We start from the raw sequence: 25,605 nt of genomic DNA on the forward strand, positions 1-25,605 counted from the left end.
TTAAGCAGTAAATGACCATTTTTGGTGCATTATTTTTCATCTACATGCAAAGCCTCACACAGGCATGTCTTTTTCTGGATATTTGTTCACAATGCAGCCCCCTTGTTTCTTCAATTACAGCTAATCAACAGGATACACAGAAAACATCTTTGGGGACTCTTCACAGATGTTCACTGTCAAACACACATTACAGTCTTATCTGATTAGATTCTTTGATAAGATTCAAATAATCTTATCAAAGAATCTTATCAAAGAATCTTATCTTGCACAGACTCACAAAAACAATACATGGACACCTTTAGATTTTCTAACGTTAGAGAAAGTTATTTGTTAATAGTTCAGTCTTTTTTGTTTGTTTGTTTCTTATCGTTTTTCATTACAGAAGCTCCCGGAGGAGATTGTCTTCTCTTAAAGTGCTGTAGTCAGCTGTGCACTAGATGGCACCTCAGCGCAAACAGAAGCCTCCATGTGTCATTTGTTACAGATAACAGGAGCATCAACACAAAAGAGTTGATTTTATGACAAAGAGACGAGAGACGAGGAAAGGAAGAATCTGTCCCAGAAGGTAAAGAAAGCACTGAATACAGCGATATATATATATATATATATATATATATATATATATAATTTAAAACTGCAGTTGTTCATTTCTTGGAAATCATCTTGAGAATTTTCCTCATTTCTTCTCTTTTCCTACTTTCTGCAGACTGACCTCTAGATTTAGGTGTGCAATTCTCACCTTCAGCACAGTCAAAAAGTACTGATTGACACCTTTATGGAGCTTTGCTGTGCTGTAGGTTTTTTTTTTCATACATGTTCTTGTTTATATGAGCAGAAAACAGACATGTGCAATCTTGTGAAAGCAATTTGTGTGCACACAGCATGTGAGCATGCCAGCAGGGAGGATGTGGTTGTCACATGGAGATGGAGGCATGCTGGAGTTTAAGGTTTGAAACAAGCAAATGCTGCATGTTGTTGTGCATTAATACACAGATTAACTAGATTTAAGTGACTTTCAGCGAGGAATATGCTTTGTTTAGCTAACTATGTCATGTTAAACACGTTTTATTCAAGTGTTTTCGGTTAAATGTCAAACACTGTATTTTTAAATGACTTTAAACTCCTTCATCTTCCTGTAAACACAAAATAAGTCATTTTATTTCACTGTGTATGCAGCACTATGTGTGCTATAAAAACAGCATGGTATAAGGTGTGTAGGCTGCAGCAGCATTACCTCAAACACTGTAAGGGAATTCGAGTTTCAAAGTCTGAACATCTACAGCACATGTAATGATTACATTAAATGGTCTCAGGCCCATATAATGTGTACTATGACCTGTACAACTACTATCTCGAAACAGGGATCTTATCGCAGGTCCGCACAACATCGAGCTTTCTGGGAAAGTAAACAAAGTAGAAACCGTTAAGAGCAATTCAGTGAGGAAGAGAACCCTTTATTTGACTCTCTGATCTAGTTTTATAATTTTTTTCATATATTTTATTTAAGTGAACAAAACTAACTGATATTAAACACCTTTTTCAAGAGGAGTGCACCATAAAGCAGCTTCAACCTATCGAGGATTTCTCTGCATTAACTAGCTCAATAAAACCTAAAATTATCCAATTAGAGAACTTGGATTCCATCGTAATTATTAAGGTTTGTTTTTGCTTCAATCTCTGTGTACGCTCACATACAACAGAGTGTTTGATGGACAAAGGATACTCCTTTAAATGTTCATATTGCAATGTTCATATTCAGGGCTGAAAGCATCAATGGTTTCTAAGAGGAGTAATGGAGGCTGTTTACATCCACTGTGACTGACCATTGCTGAACAGAAACATTGTCTTATGACCAGTGTTGGAAAGGTTACTTTTAAAATGTATTCCATTACAGAATACAGAATACATGCCGCAAAATGTATTCTGTAACGTATTCTGTTATGTTACTCAATGAGAGTAACGTATTCTGAATACTTTGGATTACTTAATATATTATCATGCTGTTTACAACTACATGAACAGTGTTGGGGAGTAACGGAATACATGTACCGCCGTTACGTATTTAAAATACAAAATACGAGTAACTGTATTCCGTTACAGTTACCGTTTAAAAAGGTGGTATTTAGAATACAGTTACTTTGTTGAAATAAATGGATTACACGGAGGTACTTCCCTGTTTCATATTGTGGCGGGGCAGGACTGTTTGGGTTCTGTTTGACAGCTACGTTCTGTAGTTCCAGGCGGCAGCGTTGCGGTTGCCATGGTTACAGGGTGACGCTCTCTCTCTGCGTGTTTCCTGGGTGAGAGAGGCCTTTTTTTTGTTGTTGTGCTAAGCTAATAGGCAGAATGCTACAGGTATAGCTCTAAAGAATGTAGCATCATAGGCAGTATAGTCCGTGCTGCAGGGAGAATGGACTGTCATACCCGTTATGTGTCTGTGAGCGAGGGAGGAAGAAAAAGGAAAAGTACGAGCTGTCATCAAGCAGAAACGGGAGCTGGAAGCATGTAAATATAATAATAACACTGCAGCCAAGAAGAGTGCCTGACGAACCCATTTGTAAGTAAGCTATTAAGACTCGACAGTACACCGTGTTCGTGTTTTCCTCCAAAAACAATAAGTTCCGTTGGAGCAGCCTTTCAACGCCTCTCTCTGTCTCTGGCTAGCAAACTTGACCCAGACAACAAAGTAAAGCTAGTTTTCGGCTACGAGCCCGACACAGAACCCACCGTATTAGCCGCGGACCTTCAGTAACAGTAATAAACAGTGTTGGGACTAACGCGTTATTTTTATTTTTTTATTTTTTTTATTTTTTTTTTGCCTGTCCCATTTGGTTCTTTAGCCGTCAGAATTGTTGTCTGAAGACCAACAAGGATACCCAATGGATTTATTTTGCCAAATGGATCATCATGGCATTGCCGTATTGGTCCATTTGATCGACCTTTGTTTTTATTATTTATTTTATTTTATTTTCAGTTGTTACAGACGGGACAGACATGAGTGAGGGATAGGAAAGGGAGAAAGAAAGAGGAAGGAAAAGAAAAACAGAAGGGGAGAGGGACAGTGAGAAAGGGGGGAAAAAAATATCTCCGGGATCACCTGTTGAGAGAAAAAGAATAGAAAACAAGCAAAAAAACAAAACAAACCAAAGCAACATACTATACACAACACCATCGCATTAATCTAGCTAAGTGTAAACAGCAGTAAATACTAAATATTGAATGTTGTTGTGCAGCACGCAGGACAGACAGCGCACAATGTGCTTTGAAGTAGCAGCCAAGAAAGGTGTGATTTAAGTCTACAAACAGTGAACACCTGTGTGCACACCTGTGTGGATCGGCGCGCTTGTATTCAAATGGTTTCCCCATGTAATGGTCTGCAAGAGGATGTAGAGAGCCATAGCCCTGTCCCCCAGGGCATGAAGCAGGCATGGAGGAGATCCAGGCCCCAGACATCCAGAGGTCCCAGAGTGCAAGAGCCCAAGGAGGACCACCGGAGGGGCATCCGTGCCACCTTCATGGGAAGGGCTGAGGATACCCAGGCGAGGGGTCACCCAGTAGCCACCGGGCAGAAACTAGAGGGGGCTGCACCGGCGTGCCCGCCGGCTCCGCCGGCAGCCAGCTGTGCCAGAGTGAACCGAGCCGCAGGCACAGAGGCCGGAGGCCCGAGGGCCCTCCGCGCCCCGGAAGAGGCCCGACTGAGCAGCAGGCGCCAGGCCCCGCCAAGTAGCCACCGGGAGTGAGCTGGCGCATGACCTGAGCGCCCAGCCCCGGACACCAAGAACCAACAATGCACCGACCCCTGAGGGCATCAGTCACCGGCAGGGAGTGTGGTGAGGGGAGATAGGCCTCCACACTTGGAGGGCCTGGGAGTTCCCAGAGAGGTGGAGTCTAAGACCCGACCTGACATATAGACACAGACAAACAGGCACACACAGACACAGACATGCATTCCCACCCTCATGCACACATATACAAACACTCAGCACTCACCCAACGTAGGAATAAACGTAAATGGACATGTACACACAATCACACTCCCCAAACATAGTCTATACCCCGGGTCCAGGTATCCTCGCCCCCAGAGGGGGAAACGGCACCCAGACCCAAGAGATGTTACCCTTCCCTCCGTGGTGGAGGCTAGCAGACCGCCCCAGGCTCCGCAGCAGCAGGGAGGCCAATCGGACAGCCAGCATCTCTTCCCAGCCCCCCCGCCCCGATGGCTAGCAGAGAACGGGGGTGTGTTAAGACCCCATACCCCCCTCCTCCCGCTCAAGTGTAGTGTTGCTGCGTGTTGCTCTAAAGTGTGTTTAAAACAAGGGAGAGCATGGTGCTGCTGCCAGAGAGCAGCAGGTGTTAGCACGGCCCCTCCCGAGAACCCTCAATGTCTACATGGATTTAAAATTGAGAGGTGGGCACCGGCGCCAGAGGTAGGTTTGAATACACAGACCGTCTACTGGACGCCGTTAACGTGCCCACCCTCAAGGCCCTATATATATATATATGTGTGTGTGTGTTATGAGAGTGTAAGTAATGTGGATGTCTAAGTTGTGAGATAAAATTGAGGCACAGGTGGCCAGAAGAGGACAGAGGGGGGGGAATGTCTCCCCTGCACCCTGGTGACACACCCGCACCCCAAAGCCCTACCTGTGTGGGTGGGTGTGGTGGAGCGGGAAGAGGGAGGCAGCCGGGGATGGGGAGGAAAAGAAGGGAGGGGAGGGTGTCCCTCCCTAGGGCCAGCTCCCCCGCTGACCCCAATAGGCACCCCCGTCCTCTGGTATCCACCAAGGCAAGGGAGCCCAGGCCCATCCAGACCGGGGCCTACGGCAGCAGCACCGCCAAGCCCCACAGGACCCGGGGCAGCCCACCCTACCCCACCGCAGAGGAAACTGTACCCACCCCAACATTCAATCATCTCCCAGACTACACAAGACACAGACACCCAGGTTAAGTTTATTCTCCACCTCTCCTATGTCTCTCCCCCACCTGCAGAGTGGACTCCTGCAAAGATGGAACAACCTCCCTGCCAGTTGAAGAGCCCCCCGGTTAGGCCGATGCACAAGAGGCCCCCTGCGCCAGGGCTGAGCCCCCGTGCACCCACCCGCCCACAACCTCGGCGACACACCGATGAGGACCGAAGCCCCCAAGGCCCAGCCAGAGCCCCAGCACGGAGGCGAATCACCCCCGAACCCCAAACCCCCACGCCCGCCCCGGATCCACTCAGGGACAGCCAGGCCACCAGGCCAGTAACCTACGTCCGCCAGCACAGACCATCCTCCAGCCCCGCTGCACGCGGCCACGAGGAGAACAACCTCTGAGAGCGACCAGAGCCACTAACCAGGTTATGAACACAACCCCCGGGTTAAGCCCTCCAGGGATAACGTCTCTAGGGGTCCTCCAGGTGCCCTAAGCCCATCCCAACCTCCACATCAACCACAATAGCCAAGGCGGGACCAAACCACGACCCCCCAACCCCGCTAGGTGATGGAGCCGATCAAAGGAGCCCAGAGGGATTGATCTAATGTGGTGGCAGAGGCTATATCGAGACTAATGTGATCTATTAGATAGTTTCTATATTGGCTAGAATTAAGATTATTTTTATTTTTCCAGTTCATGAGGACCGTTTTCTTGGCGATGCATAGGGCAGTAAAAACCATGTGGACTGTATTAGTTTCTGTAGTGACATCATCCAAATTTCCCAACAAGCATACTAAAGGGGAGGTTGGAATTTTACATTTCAGACACTTTGATAAATCTTCACATATCTCGTGCCAAAACTTCTGCACTGGTGGACAAAACCAAAGAGCGTGGATGTAATTGTCTGGTGTATTGCCTTGACAGTGTGAGCAGTTGTTGGCGGATGTAAAGCCCATCTTGAACATTCGATGACCTGTATAGTGCACTCTATGCAGTATTTTGTATTGTATTAATTGCAGATTGGGATTTTTAATCAATTTAAAGGTTTTTAAGCACATCTGAGACCAGACGTTTTGGTCTAAGCTGACTGATAAATCTGCTTCCCACTTTGCAATAGGAAGGGATATTGATTCATGTATTTTAGAAAGTGTTCTGTATATTTTAGATAATAGTTTGGGGGATTTAAGAGTAAGAAATTGAACCACACTTGGTGGTGTTTGTAATTCAACTTGACTGAGGTTAAATTTCTTTTTTACTATGGATTTAATTTGTTGATATTCTAAAAATCTTTTGTTGTTGATCCCATATTGTGTAACTAGTCTGTCAAATGGAATAAATTCTGTTCCCTCTAATATATGTTCTAAGTATTTAATTCCTTTACAACTCCATTCTGGGAAATTAATCTTATTATTGTTTTGTAATATGTCAGGGTTATTCCAGATAGGTGTACGTTTGCATGGGATTAATGAAGACTCCGTTATTTTTAGAAACTCCCACCATGCTGTCAGAGAAAAGCTGATATTGATGCTTTTAAAGCATTCATGTCTTTTGATGTTTGAGCTAATAAATGGTAGGTCTGAAATCTCTAGATCATTGCATAGTGCCTGTTCAACATCTAGCCAGGGCTCATCTAAGAGGGTACATTTTAACCATTCTGAGATGAACTGAAGCCTGTTGGCTAAGAAGTATTGGTGAAAATTAGGCAGATCTAATCCTCCTCTATCCTTGGTTCTTTGTAGTGTTTTTAAGCTGATACGCGGGGGTTTATCTTTCCAAAGGAATTTAGAAATATGTGAATCCAGAGATCTGAACCAATCTTGTGATGGTTTGTTGGGGATCATTAAAAATAAGTAATTTATTTTTGGCAAGATCATCATTTTTATAGTGGCGACCCTTCCCATGAGTGATATGGGTAGAGATTTCCATCTAGTCAGATCGCCTTCTACTTTCTTTAGAAGTGGGATGTGGTTTAATTTAATTAAGTCTGAAAGCTTAGGAGAAACATTAATACCTAAATATTTAATATTTCCAGATTGTAGTGGGGCAGAAGATGAATTATGGAAGGAGCAGTTAATGGGAAGAACTGTAGATTTTGGCCAATTAATTGAATAATCTGAAACTCTTGAAAACCAGTTTATTAGAGTAATTACTTCAGAGAGGTTGATTTGTGAGTTTTGCAGAAAAAGCAACACATCATCCGCATAGAGACTGATTTTATGTTCTACGTTCTTACATTTTATGCCCTTAATTGTTGTAGCCTGTCTAAATGCTGCTGCTAGAGGTTCGATAAAAATTGCAAAAAGTGAAGGGGAGAGTGGGCATCCCTGTCTGGTGCCCCTCATGAGACAAAAGCTGGAGGATGTCTGGTCATTTGTTCTGATACGAGCTGTTGGGGAATTGTACAATATTCTTATCCAATTTATGAAAGAGTTTCCAAAACCAAATTTGTGTAAAGTTGCAAATAAAAATTTCCAGTTAACTCTGTCAAATGCTTTTTCTGCATCTAGAGATAATATTATGGTTTCAATGTTTTTATTGTATGAGTAGTCTATTAAATTAAGTAATCTACGAGTGTTTGTTGAGGAGTGCCGACCTTTTATGAAACCAGTTTGGTCAGGATGAATTAAGAGGGGGGTTATTTTCTCTAATCTCTTTGAGAGAGCTTTGCAGATTATTTTAAGGTCTACATTTATAAGGGATATTGGACGATAACTTGAGGGAAATAAAGGGTCTTTTCCTGGTTTTAGCAGGAGATTAATGTTGGCAGAATTCATATTTGGTGGTAGTCTGCCATTTTTCTTGATTTCCTGCAACAATCTATGGAATACTGGTGCCAAAATTGTCCAGAATTCTTTGTAGAATTCTGCAGGAAAGCCGTCTGGACCTGGAGCCTTGTTATTGGGCATACTTATCAGGGCTTCCTGGAGTTCACCTGGCGTCAGTGGCGAATCCAGTGCCATTGCTTGACTGTCTAGTAATTTTGGAAGAGTTACGTTGTCAAGAAACAAATCAATTTCATTTTTAGACGGGTTTATTTGTGGTGAATATAAAGTTTCATAGAAATCCCTAAAAATGTTGTTTATTCTTCCAGGGTCATATATTGTGTTCCCCGATAAATCTTTAGTAGCACATATAGTTGTTTTTTCTTTCTTTATTTTTAACTGGTTTGCTAGAAATCGACCTGATTTGTTACTGTGTTCAAAATTCTGCAAGCGAAGTCTTTGTACAAGGAATTGTGTTTTTCTATTAATAATTTCATTTAATTCTAGTTTTGTTTTGCATATTTTGTTCATTATTTCTTGATCTTGGTGGAACGCGTAGGCTTCTTCTAAGGATTTGATGGTTTTTTCTAATTCCTGAATATTTTTGTTTTCTTCTTTCTTTTTGTGTGATGAGAAAGAAATTATTTTACCTCTCATCGCAGCTTTTCCTGCTTCCCATAGAACAGAAGCAGATGTTCCGGGAGTGTCATTAAAGTCTAAATATGAAATCCATTCCTTTTTAAAATATTTAATAAAGTCTTCATCTTTAAGTAGTGATGTGTTAAATCTCCAGTTTTTACTTGGCGTAGTATTATTCTTGTGCATTAGTGTTAAAGATACAGGAGCATGATCGCTGACAGCTATAGGGTGAATCTCAGTGTCTGAAATGTCACTCAGCAGTGAGCTGCTGACCAAAAAATAATCCAGACGAGAGTAGGAGTGATGAACATGTGAGAAGAAAGTATATTCCTTACTGTTGGGGTGAAGGGAGCGCCATGCATCGCAAAGGCCATAGTCGCTCATATACTGTTTGATTATATTTGTGGATTGCCAATTGCGCTGAGTTCCTGTTGTGTTGAGCCTATCCATTTCTTCATTTAGTCCAAGGTTGAGGTCGCCTCCAAGAATGAGTGTGCAATCAAGGTGTTCAGAGAGTGCACTAAAAAATCCGTGGAAGAATGAGGGTTCATCAACATTTGGACCATATATACTTACAATACATAGTTTTTTGTTCAATATTGATAGTTTAATAATTAGAAATCTACCCTCTGGATCTATAACTGTATCGAGTACTGTAAAATTAACATTTTTATGTATTAAAATTGCTACTCCTCTTTGTCTAGAATTATAACAAGCTGCAAACACATTAGGAAACTCAGGTGTTTTAAGTTCGTTTAAACCTGTAACAGGTCTGTGAGTTTCTTGTAATAAAACAACATCTGCCTGTAGTTTTTTAAGCTGGTTAAATATCTTTAACCTCTTTCCTCTGGTGCCAGCCCCATTTACATTCCATGTGACAAACCTCAGCATGCCCATAATTGTGTGTGTATGTCTAATGATGTAAGCTGGGTGTCTCGTTCAGACGGGTGGAGAGAATGTGGAAACATCACTTGTTTGTAAATAGAAAGAGAAAAAAGTGTGGTGATAGGCTCCATAAGTCTGACTATGTGTGTGACTATTCACTAATATGAACAAGCGTGGCTTGTGTATGTGTCCTGTAAGTCTGTGCTTGCTGTGAGGCTGTTGTAAATGTGCTGCCGTTGAGCGCATGTGTTTGCGTGATCGTGGTGTGAAAATATGGAGAAATAGAGGGTGTTGTTTGTAGGTGAGTGGGGAAGTAGGTGATCACAGCAGTGAAAGACAAGAGAAAGAAAGAAACCACATAAACTGTAAGCGACAACAAAAAAAAGAAAAGAAACGGAAACATTCCAATTAAAGTAAAGACGGAGGGTGACGGTGTTATATCTGCTATGACATCATACTGATATTACTAGGTTAAACCCATGTTAAAGGAGAAAGTGTGAATGAATAAGAAAAGAATGTAGCGGGTTCTTATCTGGAGTGCAGTCAATATAACCACGGTGTGGTGCCGGGGTCGCGGTAGAGCTGTCCGTCCACGTAGAGCCGGTCCACGGCGATGACAGCACGGGAGCCTTTCAGGATGAAGCTACGTCGGACTGGGAACAGGACCTTGCGTCGTTCCAGGATCTCTTTGGGGAACTGGTCGTTCACGCTGAAGTCCGTTCCTTTCAGTTCCCTGCCGCGACTCTTCACCTGTTCCTTCTGTTTGAAATGACCAAATTTGGCCACAATAGGACGTGGTCTCCCGGTCCGCGGCCTCACGCCCCCCAAGCGATGCACTCTATCGAAGGCGATGTTCTTTACGGTGTCCTCCGGCAGCTTCAGGTGGATTTTAATGAAGCTTTTCACCGTTGCCTCCGCGTCCTCTCCGGTAGATTCTGGAATACCAGAAAAAACAAGATTATCTCTCATGCTACGGGCTTGTAGATCGATAACGGATTCTTTTATTTTTTTATTTTCAGTGTTTAGCTGGGTCACGTTATCAGCGAGAGATTTGACCGACTCCCGTAGCGTGGCATTTTCAGCGGCAAGCGTTTCCACCTGCTGCTGGCTGAATTCCAGGGATTCTCTCAGAGATTTAAATTCCCGGTGTAAAATCTCCACCAGAGACAGCCTCGCATCGAAACTGGACAATCGCTTGTCGATTGACTCCAGGATATCTGCGATGTCTTTGCCGGCAGGCGATGTTGTGCCGGGGGAGTCTGCCGGGCGACATCTCTTCGATGACGGCGTCTCGGTTTTGGCCGGGGAAGATGCACTCTGGGCCTTCTTCATTACTAAATCTTGGAAGCAGCGGTCGATGTATTCTTGGAGAGCGTCTAAACTCTCCCCGTTGTCCTCCAGGGTGTTAGAGATGATAAGACAGATGTTGTTAGTTATATGACAGTTGGTTAGTTTATTTGGCAGTACTGAAGCTTAAGGAAACTTTGTTAAACTCTACGCTACCATTCGCTTTTTTTTTTTCCGCCAAATCTCCGGCGTCTGACGTCACCTACAACATGGGTCGCTTACCTTACCCGTCACTTCCGTCACTTACCTCTCACTTCCCTAAAGGCTGCTCCAACGGAACTTATTGTTTTTGGAGGAAAACACGAACACGGTGTACTGTCGAGTCTTAATAGCTTACTTACAACTGGGTTCGTCAGGCACTCTTCTTGGCTGCAGTGTTATTATTATATTTACATGCTTCCAGCTCCCGTTTCTGCTCATGACAGCTCATACTTTTCCTTTTTCTCCCTCCCTCGCTCACAGACACATAACGGGTATGACAGTCCATTCTCCCTGCAGCACGGACTATACTGCCTATGATGCTACATTCTTTAGAGCTATACCTGTAGCATTCTGCCTATTAGCTTAGCACAACAACAACAAAAAGGCCTCTCTCGCCCAGGAAACACGCAGAGAGAGCGTCACCCTGTAACCATGGTAACCGCAACGCTGCCGCCTGGAACTACAGAACGTAGCTGTCAAACAAAACCCAAACAGTCCTGACCCGCCACAATATGAAACAGGGAAGTACCGCTGTGTAATCCATTTATTTCACAAAGTAACTGTATTCTAAATACCACCTTTTTAAACAGTAACTGTAATGGAATACAGTTACTCGTATTTTGTATTTTAAATACGTAACGGCGGTACATGTATTCCGTTACTCCCCAACACTGCTTATGACAACAGCTATCAGCCATCTACGATACAATCTTGAGAACCTTTTCCACTCACACCTAGCCTCTAGTGATCTCAAGAAGTCACATGATAGGGTGGGGCAAAGTCTCATAGTGGTTTCACCCTTAACCCTCTAGCATTTTAATGAGCCATGCCTTGTTTCACACCTTGGGTCATGTGATGATCCACATGATCACTAGTAGGTCAAGACCGCCTCTAAATAGGAAAACCTACATTAGCGGATTAATACCTGGGCCTATCCTCCTTTGGGTTTTAGAACTGAAGAAGCCTCTTGGATGAGAGGTGAAACATCCTCACAAACTTAAAGAAGGCCAGTTACCGCTTATTTTAAGCTCTCAAGATTATAATGACCTGGATGACTAAGACCACACAGATTTGTTTAATGCTTCATTTCACTCTTCTGTCACTGAAAATGAACAGAATGAGTGCTAAACAGAACAAACCTTTCATGGAAAAACATTGAAAATAAAAATGCAGGTCCTGCAAATAAGGCAGTTGTTAATCTTGGTAATAAATATGCTAATATACATATCATTAGCAATCTGACACATTCAACCTGTTAAACCTTAACCTCCATACATTTGGAGGTTAAAATTGCTCATTGATTGACCTGACTTTATTTTGCTTCACAGTGCATCACTAATGAGCCTAATGAGCAGCAAACATAGTACCAACTGCAAAAAGCCAAAGTCAGCATTGCACACAATACCATATTCACATAGAGCAAGACTCTAGGTTAAAACAGCTACAATTCCAACCAAATGCACCATAAATATAAGAACAGTCACACTGACTGAAATTTAATGCACCTCTTCTGTCCTCAGGATACAAAATTCTTTGAATGAGCCTGCAAAAGTCAGCCTGCCCTATCATTTGATTTTCCACTCACAGCTCTGAACTGGCACCATGGACCACACAGTGGATATTATCTCTGATCCAGATCCATGGCTCAACAAGACAACTGCAAATAGCACCTCCAGTTACACGCCTACCATGTCACCAGTAATGGACAAAACCATCAACATAATTATGATAATTGTCTTATTTGTGACCATGGTTTCACTGGGATGCACCATGGAGGTGTCCAAGATCAAGGTGACTACAGCAAGTTCAGTTTCATATGTGAGCTAAATGTAAGGGGACAATCTTATGCTAATGTGAACTTTTCTTCTTCTGTTTCCAGCATCATATGAGGAAACCTAAGGGGGTGGCTATTGCAGTCGTGGCCCAGTATGGCATAATGCCTTTCACAGCTTTTTGCTTAGCTAAGGTTGGTACTGATACAAAGTGAAATAAGATTATAAACACTACAGTAAGAAAGGCAGTAGGCATAATATGTTTGTACTGGAAAATATTTGTGTTCCTGCTTTTTCTTTACTTCATTTTTAATTGTCATTTCTAATGTTAGTAGCGCTAAAACAGTAAAAAAAAAAAGTATTTTCTGTTTTATATTATTCTGAATATATAAAATGGTCATTTAATCTGTTCACTGATTTAGAATTTATTCATGAACTATGACATTAACTGCAGAGGAATCATCAGTAATTAAAAAAAGCAATTAAAGAAAATGCTAAAGGTATTCTTAGTGCACATTTGTGTCATTATCAGATCTCGCTTTTGTTGCTTTTGCATATGAGGTTACTATGATTATTGTGTTACAGCTGTTTAAGTTGGCTGAAATAGCAGCCGTGGTGATTCTGATCTGTGGCTGCTGTCCCGGAGGAGCTCTCTCCAACATCCTGGCTCTGGCTCTACAGGGCGACATGAACCTCAGGTATACAAACAGAAAATATTTAGCTACAAAACTGTTAATGCATTGGGTTTTTTCTTAAACGATCAAACGCACAAAGACATAAATCCTTAGAGATTATTGGTCTTTATTTTATTTGTAAAATTCAAAACCCCTTACTGCGGGAGGAAGTGCATTCCTAAATGGTTTGCTGTTAAAATCTCACATTTTTTAGGTATCTTCTTCTGACACCTCCGAATCCAGATGGTTTAATTTTCTTTGAAACAACTTTAAATAACACACAAGTTAAAGACACTGTTAAGAGATATATTCTAAAACACTTCTTCAGTAGAGAATCAGAGAGGAGAAACACACAGAATTTCTTGCTAGCAAGGGCATCTCTCAGAACTCACACCCCAAGAGTGAGTCTCAGAGAGTGGCCCTGAGGACTTGCCCTGGTCCTTTATTTATACACTTCAGTGGGTGCTTGTGTGGTGTGTGTGTGGTGTGTGTGTGTGGTCAGAGTGTGACCCCATAAGTGATTTCCCTAAACCTGCTGGACTTCATCTAACCAAAACCACTTAGACTGGAGACAGATATAACTACGTTAATCCTACCGTAAAACAATAAAACAAGGTACGACCTTTTCCCATGCTCCTAGGATGTGGGGGTGAAAGCCAGAACACCCTGGAATGTTACAGACTTCCTAGGATGAGACATCCTTTCAATAAACACAAATGGTTACATGTAGTATTCTACCATATTCAAACTTATATCATTAAAAGATTATACTGACTACTAGTACAATTTTCCATTGACATTCCCTCCTGTTGTCAGTATAAATTAAAATGAGATATCAGTATGTAACATCTTGTTGTACATTTTCTGTCACATCGTCATTGGTCACACAAAGTCTTCATGTTCCAACAGGTCGGAGTCATTATCATCACTTGTCATGGCTATGTATGCAGCAACAGTGGAAAATATTATGCGGTTAATCAAGAGTTTTAAACATGGCAGTATACACGTTACAAAAACACAAAATAAAAGTAGAAATATCCCAACTCCGATGAGTAGTCCTTTTAGCACCTGTAACCAGGAGCCAGTGTAAAGCCAAGAAAACCAGTCACTTGTATCACTTACATAGTCCCGATTTTGGGCCTGCTGGATTTGTCTCAAAGCATTCAGGGCGTCAGTCATATTTAATAAGTGTACATCGTCCGGTATGTAAGTGCAGCATGTGTTGTTGAAGAGGACACAAAGTCCCCCTTTCTCTGCTAATATCATGGAGTAGTTCTTCCCTGGGAGTTGGTCCAGGAACACATATAGTGTGGGGTGTGTTGACGTGCTGGGCATATGGGAACAGACATAATAGTCTGTATTTGCCGATTCTGTCTTTGTCCTGTAAAGGTGAGCGTCGTAGTCAAGGTAACCAGGAGGGTCCACCTTCCCATGGCTACGTACAGGTCCGTCACACCCTACTACTTGGTTACTCTAGAGTTGGCCAATGGCTGGAGGTTGAAGTGCGAGCAATTCCCTACGGGCGCCCAATCAGCACTTCCCCCTCGCCACTGAAGCAACCAAGTGAGGGTGAAACTTTCCTCTACTAGTTGATTTCTGTAAAGGAAAACCTCAACCTTTTTGCAGTTGCTCTGATGTATCCAGGAGAGTCTCTCGGCTATTTTGCAGGCAGTTGGAGTGGTCAGAAGCACTTGAAATGGCCTCTATCAACCCCCATCACCTCGCTTTAGGCCTTCGTCCTGCGATAGGAATACTTATGACTCTTCTACTGTCCATCCTCTGCAGAAAAACCCCTCTGTGGAAAGGGTGCTGGGTCCAGTTATCTTACTGCTGTTATGATCCCAGCAGTCTTCAGAGTGTCATCATATGCACAGTACAGTGACACAGCATTAGGTGATGTTCATAGGAAACTGCTGTCATCACCACCATAGCTTCTGGTTCCTGTGCTTTTCACAGAATCATGATGTCATCCTTGGACTCCCCCTGCGTTGTCGATGGAGCTTGGCACGCTCCCCTCATCCTTCAGGTGCCCGCCTGTTGTCCACAATCTCCTCCGTTGGCCTCTGGAAAGCCCCTTTGGCACAGCTCTCATTCCAAAGCAGTTTCGTGGTCCTTGCTGTGGCTCCAAAGTCTGATCTCATGATGGGCCCCAACCAGCTTGACCTTTGACCTCAACCACTGCCTGGGCTGTCAGCTATGCCTGGAATGGTTCTCGCTTCTCACTGGACCTCTAAAGATTTCTCAGGAGATGACTGCTGCACCTATATTTCCTTGCTAGGAGGAAAAACTTCTATTTGGAGAGCATGTCAACAATCATCAAACCACATTCTTTAGTTCAGTGAACTTCACTCATAGGCCATCAAAACCTCATCTGAACATGGTTGCACCACTTGCATAGGTTTGATACCCGTTGAATGAACTGTTAATCACACAAATCACTGCAAAAATCATATAAAACATAGTTTAATGTTAATTCATTGTTTCATGTTAATCCTGGACCCCTCCTCTTGACGCATGGACACTCCCATGAGTCAACTCATCAAAACCAGATTCCTGTCTTAAAGAAAAGGGTTAGCTAGATCATGTCCCAGGCAACATCAGGGCATCTCCTCCTCTGGAGCAGCACCACCCCGGACCTATAATCCTGCAATAAAAGATGTTAGTGTGTTTTGCATATTACGTTTGCTTAAAAACTGGCTCCGCCAGGAGCCTGCATACACACCATAATGGCCTGGAAAACAAGATCTGGAAGTGAAATCAAACTTCACACTTATAAACAACTATATCATAAGAGTAATAAAGCATTCAACATCAGCAAGACAAGTATCATGTGCAGGTTTTTTCAAATCAGTAAACTACAATTATTTCCATAATTTGCCTCAGACATGGATCATCCCATGTACTCAGTTAACATTAATGTAATCGGTGACTTCCTTTAAGCAAAGTCACTCCACTCATGTATCACTAGGAACTCAAAAAACGTATTTGTTTTTCTCATGTCACTTGTCCGCTTCTGCCGAATCCTCTACATGTACTCTTAGAAAAACAAACATTAGCAATACACATTGACCATCCCTGTGGTCAGACGCAGGTCGACAGGTTCCAGAGGTGCCATAAAAAGACCATAAAGTTAGCCATCCATAGCTGTGGAAAGAAGTGACACTAGTTTTCAACACAGGAAACACAGTGTAACAGCATCACCAACTCATAACCTATAAACACAGTTTCTTCACACATAAACCCAGAAATCCTGTAGTAGAAAAACATTAACTAGTTGTCCTAGTATAAATCACATGATCAAGTCACATGAAGAACTGTAATGCTGTAGAAAAGAAATGTAAATGTTAACGCTGCGCGGGTGTATACACTCTTTCTCACAGTAATCTCTGTGAGCAACAAACCCATGAATAACACACCCCTGGTAGATTCACAAACACAGAAAGTGGCATTTAAAAGTTAAATCGGTATGCAACCTCGGATGTTGCTGTCATCTTTCTGCTCTTGTAAAAAGAAACACATAAATTCATCCACCCTTTTGGCCTGTCCAGGTGGAGGTTAACTTTGAGTCGTGGTCAAGTCTTGTCACTTTTACCAGTCAGTCAGTTTGTTTTTATTTCCATTCATTCATTCATCCATTCTTTCTTTCTTTGCTGATAGTGGAAACCATCGCCGCATTTGATTTCCACTATCAGCAAAATGACGTCATTTCAAAAAGAAAAAGAAGAACTTTAGGTCGGATTACCTCGCTGAATCCTTTTTAGGCAGGGACTCTCATTTTCTAATTGTCCCAAATAAGTGGCTTTCTCCAGAGCCCATTTTAATGTGGAGAAACTCACTTTCAACAATTTTCTCGACGACGTGTAGCGCTTTTAATTGTGCAGATCTGCTCAAACAGAGATTATCGAACAAAACTTTCAGTGCACTGTGAAAGTATCAAAATAAAAAGGCCTTGTTAAGTCATGACACAAGCTCCTCATCTCAGGAGGGTAAATCATACCATTAGCATGGTTTATCATACCATCATACTAATTGGCAGGCTCAACTTCACAACAAAAGAAAAATCATCAGCTAGATTCACTCCAAACCAACCATCAGCTGCACAACACACAACATAACCCTAATATGTTATGAGTTTAATCCCCAAGTCTGTGCCTTTCACTCATTTGGGCCACAGATCCATATTATCCAGTATTTCTTTTTTTCCCGTCATCATAAAACGTGAGACATGTCATCAGCTATTTCACAAAAGACGTTTGTTCTTATGTATTCAGAGTTGTGTATCTAGGTACAGGATTCACTCACACATCAAAACAGGAAACTCAGTGTTTTAGAGTCTCCACTCTAACAAACTCCAACACATCTCATTCACTCGTGCTAGAATTCAGTTACCTTTCATTAATCTAAGAACGATCAACTAATTTGCATATCAGCTATTAACCCACTAAGATGACAGGACAACAGAAATGCATATTCAAAATGTTATCACGAAAATAGAATTTCCTTCATACAGTAAATTATTTGTGCTGCATCAATCAAGCAGAAAGCATCTCCCAATTTACTATATTAACAACTAAATTTATTGTCTGATCAGTGGTTGGTCAAACCAGAATCTTTTTTTTTTCCACAAAAGTTAAACTGTTGTCCTGCAACCTAGAGAGTTAGTTGTCAACATTGGATAAATTCAGCATTTGATAACAAGTGTCTGTTATATTGACACTATTTTAACACTGATGAGAGATAACAAGCTGATCTTCATTGCATGTGTGTTTGTGTTATTAGGCAGGTTTAATGCATGTCTGTGGAGCTGCATATCCAGCAGAGCATGTTCTTAAAGCTGCCTTTCCTACACACTTCTCTGCTATTATTTAATCATTTTGTAACTGATGTGCTATGAGTCCACTGGTCTTTACATCACACTAAGTGACTTGGACAAGATGATAACCAGACTCACATGCTTAAGATGTTGTCTAATCTTCATGAGCTCTCTTGTGTTTGTGTTAGTAAGGTTAATGCATGTTCTGCTTGTGTGTGTGAGTTTGTGTATGTTTCTTTTTGTAGTGTTTTAGACTCCTTCACAATTTCCCACTTAAGCAGTCAGTTTTGTTTTCCCCAGGTTTGCTAACCCAAATTTTGATTTCCCATATTAAACAACAAAATTCCTATGTGTTCTCACCACTCCTCTCACTCTGTTGTCCTCTCCCACTTCAACAGTCCAATAGCAGGCAGTTCTCCTTCAGCTTTGTCCTGTGTTTCACTGTTTCTTCTTGCCATTTTCTCCAAAAGTGGCAAATGTCAAACTCCAACAGTCTCCTCAGTTCTCCTCAAACGTTCTTTTCACATGCACAGTGAATTTGCAGCTTGTTGGAAACACAGTGCCATTCATTCAATCAGGCAGGATGATGGGTTTGCTCTTCTTCTCTGATGCTGTTTGTCCACACTGCTGCTGCTTGCTGGGACTCTTTGCCCAGGACTTTGCTGCTGTCTCTTTATCTGCCATGTCATTGCTCTTTGGAGCTGCATTCCTTGTCTTCAGGGAGGAGTGAGAGCTCGCTTGTGAGATTGAGAGACACATGGTGCTGTAAATAAGTTAGCCAGAGACTTGGCCTGAATGTTTCCAATGATGTTAAACTATAACTTTCTTCCGACCGCTGCATGTGGAAAATTGATTCAGGTCTGCTTGTCACCTGAAAGTGACAAACTAAGACATTTTCATTATTATTATCACTGCTTAATCAACACACACAACTCTCTCTCTCTCTGTTTTTGTGAACAGTCCTTTCTTAAAAGCAGAAAATGATATTGTAGTTGTTCTTGGCTGATCAACACAAAACCTTTTTCCTATGGTTATTTTTCATCTACAATGTAAATTTTGTCTGTTTTTCACTCTTTTTTTTTTTTTTTTTTTCCTTACAATAGCTGGTGACCTGCAGAATCACCACTCTCAAAATCAGAGGCAATTACTTTTACACAGGGCACAAAAACACTGTGACGTCAGACACATTCACACTCACTTTTTCATCTGCGTACATAAATAATTTGGCCAATGGCATGTGCCATTGTGATCCATAAATATGATCACAAGTTTATTTAATTATTTTCAACCCAACAAAACAAATAAACAAAAACATAATGCTGATGCTATGAACACTCTACACACATGAGTCAAGATGTAGGAAAACTGCTCACGGAAACGCTGCACACTCCAGTTATCATAGTTATCATAGTTCTGTTTCCCTCTCTTTGAAGAGTTCTCAGCCAGCTTCTGATCTGATAATGTGTAGCTTGCTCATCAGCTCAGAAGAGACCACAACGCAACCTCACACAGTGGTTGCGTGCTTTGCCCCACAGTGGCAAAGACTTGCACTTCCATATTCAATTCAGCTTCTCCATCATGTAGTTTTCAGCTGCTTCATACAGGGTTCAGCATATTAGTTCTTTTCATAGGTGTGCTCTATATCTCAACAATGGCTCATATTAGGATAACAGTTTTTCAAACAGGTCAAGTGCCTCTATACACGGAATTAGTTAAAATATTTACCTATTTTACTTCATATGTCATTGTACTGAATTTGAGCAACCCTAAGCTTAATGCAGATTACTTTCAACAATTATCCACCTCACATCATAACTGACTGAGGTGCCTCTTCATATTAATATTATTTCATCATTAACACCAGTTTACAGGTTGTTATCCTTGCTATTATTAGTATGAATACATTAAAGATAAGTTGTAATTTAGCCTTTTGTTTATGTTTATTTTACTTTATTCCTCTTGTATTTATATCTATTCAGTCAGGTCTGTTTCCAACCCTTTTTAAACTACTTTAAGCTACTTTGATCTCTAATTTTCACTTGGTGATTATTACGTTCTTCCTAGTCTGAACTGCTCTCTTCACCTGAGCTGCTATCCGATTCTGAGTTACTGTCTTCTTTGTTTCTTACAGTCACGTACAAAATGTCCCTCTTTTCCACACCTCCAGCATGTAGTGCTAAAGCCACTGTTTGGTGTGTGTGTAGCTCTGCCTCTACCTCTTGCTCTTCCACTATGCATTCCTCTATGCATTCCTCTCCCTTTCTTTTGGATTAGTCCTGCTCCGGCTTGTTGTTTTTCTAAACATTTCTCATCAGGTGTTAATTTCGCTTGTTTATTCTCCATTTTCAAAGATTTTGCTGGGCCGTCGCTGGCACGCTTGACTTTAGAGTGGTTTACTGATACGGCCTTCGACTTCACCCTAACGGTGAAGCGGTATCAGTTTTATGAGATGAAACTCAACCGTTCTCCTTTGTCACCAGTACTTGAGCCTCAGCAAAGAAAACAAAAATGGAAGTAGTTCAGCAGCATATTGTGCTGTAAGATCAACTTACTTCCAGACACACACACATATAGACATTTGCGCGCTAATTTGTCACGAAGTAATTTCGGCTACCTCTAAAACCTAAGTCTAATTCAGCTCCTTTCGGCGAACCCAACCTATTTTAATTTGTCACGAAGTAATTTCGGCTACCTCTATAACCTAAGTCTAATTCAGCTCCTTTCGGCGAACCCAACCTATTTTAATTTCTTTGTCTCAACGTGTTTTCATTTGCTTAAACGTATTTTAATTTGTCACGAAGTAATTTCAGCTACCTCTAAAACTTAAGTCTAATTCAGCTCCTTTTGGCGAACCCAACCTAATTTATCACGTTACTTTAAACCTTTGCGGCCGTTTTATATACCAAAATAGTGTTTCTCACCCTCCGACGTCTCACTGGTGGTTCGGATCATCAGATTGAATCCCACCGCCGTGGACCAGACTAAAAACACCGGCCCAGACCCGAATTCACGTCCTGGGGCTCTCTCCTCGTCTAAGAGGGCTGTCGACAGGCTTCGGTGCTGGCTTCCCACGGCGTCAGGAATCAGTGCTGGATCTTGGAACAGAGTCACAGATAACAGTTCTGATATTTTCTGATCCGGCTACGAAGGACTAAATAATGTTAAGAGATATATTCTAAAACACTTCTTCAGTAGAGAATCAGAGAGGAGAAACACACAGAATTTCTTGCTAGCAAGGGCATCTCTCAGAACTCACACCCCAAGAGTGAGTCTCAGAGAGTGGCCCTGAGGACTTGCCCTGGTCCTTTATTTATACACTTCAGTGGGTGCTTGTGTGGTGTGTGTGTGTGGTCAGAGTGTGACCCCATAAGTGATTTCCCTAAACCTGCTGGACTGGAAGTCCAGCAGTTCATCTAACCAAAACCACTTAGACTGGAGACAGATATAACTACGTTAATCCTACCGTAAAACAATAAAACAAGGTACGACCTTTTCCCATGCTCCTAGGATGTGGGGGTGAAAGCCAGAACACCCTGGAATGTTACAGACTTCCTAGGATGAGACATCCTTTCAATAAACACAAATGGTTACATGTAGTATTCTACCATATTCAAACTTATATCATTAAAAGATTATACTGACTACTAGTACAATTTTCCATTGACAGACACAAACCCGTGTGTTTATTTAAATTCAGTTCTGGGAAAAGATATGCAATAAACTGTGTTTTTTTTAAGTTAAGCAACCTCATCGGTCTTGTTATCGTACCGCTGATAATGATAATACACTTTGCAGTCTGAAAAGCAGTGATACACGTTATTAGAAATTAATGTCTTACAGATCATCATCATTGTGACACATTTTATCATAACAGAGCGACACCTAGGCGTTATACTTTCACTTGGCTAGCCTTTCACCTCGTCTCTTATCTTTCCCTTATGAAGCAACAGGTGGTTACTTTAGGCTTTGAGACAGTCCTCCTTTATCTGATACGCGAGGACCTTGTTTGGCCTGTTGCTCATAAACATGATCAGTGAGGACCAGTGTTGGGTAAGTTACTTTAAAATAGTAACTTAGTTACATTACTAGTTACTTCTATCAAAAGTAACTCAGTTACTTCAAGTTACTCGTTACTTTCAAAGTAACTAGTTACTAGGGAAAGTAACTTTGGTTTTACTCAGAATTCTCTTGTTAATGTGTTGCTTCCGTAACTTTGCCAGTCTTCTAGCTTGCTTACTTGCCACAAGTGCACTGTGCCACCTACCAATAGAAAGGAAAAGATAATGTGCATATTTCCACAAGAGAAATCCCACGCCTGGACCGTCATTGACTGCTGCCATGATTCTAGCCTAGGTCACAGCGTCATGTGCGCCTTTTACATCCAACACGAAAACTGCAGTCGTGGTGCTTTGATTGTACTCAGAACTCGGAAATTCTGCCTTCTGAATAGGAAGATGTAGGTAACACCACACTGCAGATGAGCTGCATACAGGGCTGGACTGGGACAAAAAATTGGCCCGGGCATTTTGACTAGAGACTGGCCCACCATTATAGGAAAAATCATAAAGCCTTTGAATGAAAGCAAACGCTGTTGTGACAGTGATGTACACTGTTTGATGGTATATATGCATCAATCTATCAATCCTTTGTTGTAAGATTCAGATAATTATTTTTTAAAAGCTAGACATTTTAAAGGAGAATATGAAAGAAAAGTACTTCTTTGTGCCCCCCTCTCCCTGTTAATGCCCTACCTGGCCCCCCTGGCAAAACTTTGCTAGATCCACACCTGCACAGTTACCAGCTGTCAGCTACCTAAAAAGGATCCTGGGGTTATCTGTCTCTCAGAAACAGTTCATAACTTCCCTTCAACTCATTCATGTCACCTAAAAGGTAAACCTGTTTCTCCATCACCTGTTCAGCTCTGATTCAGTAAGGACATCTCCTGGTTTCATCTTCATGTTTCCCTCTCACCAGATAACCAAACCGACACCATGACCAGCAGCTATACAGCTGTGGCTCCAGCAAACATCAACTGATACTAGAAATTAATATTAAATAAATGCTAACAACAGCTGATCAAGCTTAAACGTGCTGCTGTTGTTTAACGCGACATGGTTTCCTCTTTCTGGCGCAAAGTGGGCGATAAACAAACAAGAGAGCCGATCAGCTGATCATTGATGAGTTTTCATGATTGAAGTAGAAACGGGAGAGGGAGGGGGAGAATGAAAGAAGAAGAGGCAGCTGTGCAGCAAAGACAGAATAACTCCAGCTTTGTGTCTTTTTCATTGTAGCTGAATTACGGGACAAACTGTTCCTTTTCACCTCAATAAGAAACGCGTAATATTTTCTGTGAATACCAGACAACTCTAATAACTTATGAACAAAATAAAGTTCAACATCATTAACTTCATAGCACCCACCCAGCTGTATAGAAACTCTGTCATGCTAGCTAGTACGCAGTATGGAAAAAGTCAGGAAAATAAACTCCACCTAAACGTGGTTTATATCTGACCCAGATAGACTGCAGGTCATAACTTCTTACCTGAAGTTCAGTTCACACTTGGACCGGCGGCCGCCTCGGGTCTCTTTTCCTTCTGCGTCCCCTTTCCCTCATCCACCTGCTGGCCTCCACCACTTGCTAATGTTACTGAATCTGTAGAAGCTCCGCGATAGCCGCCACACGAAGTAATGAGTAACGACCCTATCTAAATCCCAGTAACGACTAACGCGTTCCTGATTTTGGCATAATAACTAGTTACCGTGCTCGTTACCACAATAATAACGTAGTTACTGTAACGCGTTACTTAATAACGCGTTAGTTCCAACACTGGTGAGGACAGACTGTGGGCAATGAGGGCAATGAATGCAGATTATTTCAGTCACTACAAGCTTGTTATCCAACCAAGTGCCTGGAAGAACATCGTTATCTCACACAACCCCACTAATGCTTTATAAATTAGAATTTTTGTTTTGTTTCGTTTGGGAACAAGAAAATGACCACTGACAAAACTCTGATCTACAAAGGAATGTTAACAAGAGCGTAATGGCATGTACTAGAGTTACATAACACAGTGTATCAGGCAACCTTGTAACAATTAGTTGGCAAGCATGTCATGGGCTCCCAAACCAGCAAAAATAACACAAGCAGAGGTTTCTGCAGGATATGTGGAATTTCCAGTTAGGCAGGGTTTTGGAAGTAATGCATGAGGCTCCCAAACGGTGAGCTGCTCACAAGAGGAAAAGTGGGAAAACTGGACTGTGTTTTTGATAGCATGTAGAAATAAGAGGAACATCCACTTTGCGATCTTAACAATTAACATAAGGACTGCTCTTGGCTTCTAGAGACCTCGCTGCTTAATTTAGACATGATATTCAATTCAATTCTATTCTATTTATACAGCACCAAATCACAACAACAGTCATGTCAAGGTGCTTTATATTGTAAGGTAGACTGTACAATAATACATACAGAGAAAAACCCAACAATCATTTGACCCCTATGAGAAAGCACTTTGGTGACAGTGGGAAGGAAAAACTCCCTTTTAACAGGAAGAAACCTTCAGCAGAACCAGGCTCAGGGAGGGGGAGACATCTGCTGGGACCAATTGGGGTGAGAGAAGGAAGACAGCATAAGACATGCTCTGGAAGAGAGACAAAGATTAATAATAAGTATGATTCAGTGCAGAGAGGTATATTAACACATAGTGAATGAGAAAGGTGACTGAAGAAACACTCAGTATGATATGATATGAAGTCTTTCCACTGGGCTCTTGCTTGCTATTTGTAAAAACTGCAGATGGACTGCTGAATCTTGTCCTGTGGACAAGAGCCACCTCCACAGGACAAGACTCAGTAGTCCATCTGCATCTTAAGGATAAAGGACACTCTTTTGAGGATGCCAATGTTCACATTTTGGACAGAGAGGACAGATGGTTTGAAAGAGGAGTGAAAGAAGCCATCTATGTCCACTGTGAGCAACCATCTTTGAACAGAGGTGGTGGTTTACGACACCAACTGTCTGCCATCTATAATCCAGTTTTGAGTTCCCTCCCCAGACGCCTTAACGCCCACTCACATCCTGGGCCATCTGACCTCAGGAATTCTCATGATAAGGTGGGGCCAGGTTTCACAATGAGCTTACCCGAAACCCTGGCTGATTGGGACCCACACCCATTTTCACACCTTGGCTCAGGCGATTAGAGGATCATCAGGGGGTCCTTTTGTCCCTCTTTGGGGGGATACTCCCACTAGGTTTAAATCTGGGACTCCCCACCATTTGACCTTAGAACTGAAGAAGCTTCTCAGATGAGAGGTGAAACATCTTCAAGCAACTTAAAGAAGATGCTTTTCTTTGCAAGCTCCTTTGACTGCACAAATATTCTTCTTCTACTATTTCTTCTTGTTGTTCAAATTAATTATTTTTTTCTTCTCATTGCTTGGCTTAACCTCAGAATACTGATACTGAATACACATTATTTATGTTGTATGTAAACACATCTGAGACAGAAATATACTCTTTCTGCAGTTTAGAAAGAGACAGTATATTTCTTCCACATTGGTTTCTCTTCATTGGCTCCATTAATTACAGAAATGGTAGT

The 25,605-nt window shown here is 41.8% G+C and overlaps 1 protein-coding gene and 1 long non-coding RNA gene across 3 annotated transcripts in view; one reads left to right on the top strand and one right to left on the bottom strand.

Annotated features, from left to right (window-relative positions):
* Positions 1-362: 362 nt before the first annotated feature.
* Positions 363-25,605, top strand: part of LOC146501853 (hepatic sodium/bile acid cotransporter-like) — a 27,653-nt gene continuing 2,410 nt past the window's right edge. Inside the window, exons 1-4 of one of the 2 annotated variants that reach the window (XM_085133299.1) lie at positions 363-565; positions 12,336-12,539; positions 12,628-12,714; positions 13,106-13,218. In XM_085133299.1, coding sequence (XP_084989425.1) covers positions 12,351-12,539; positions 12,628-12,714; positions 13,106-13,218 — 389 coding nt within the window. In that variant the 5' untranslated portion in view covers positions 363-565; positions 12,336-12,350. Of the gene's footprint in view, positions 566-10,812; positions 12,540-12,627; positions 12,715-13,105; positions 13,219-25,605 lie in introns of those variants that run through there. The other variant, XM_085133300.1, reaches the window with a different exon arrangement.
* On the bottom strand, positions 13,553-21,667 carry LOC146501854 (uncharacterized). Its single transcript, XR_014869421.1, has 2 exons — positions 17,831-21,667; positions 13,553-17,694 (listed from the first exon to the last, which is right to left on the bottom strand). It is a non-coding gene; the product is annotated as an uncharacterized LOC146501854 (long non-coding RNA).

The sequence above is a fragment of the Neolamprologus multifasciatus genome, chromosome 15, assembly GCF_963576455.1.
Source record: "Neolamprologus multifasciatus chromosome 15, fNeoMul1.2, whole genome shotgun sequence".
Taxonomy (NCBI): domain Eukaryota; kingdom Metazoa; phylum Chordata; class Actinopteri; order Cichliformes; family Cichlidae; genus Neolamprologus; species Neolamprologus multifasciatus.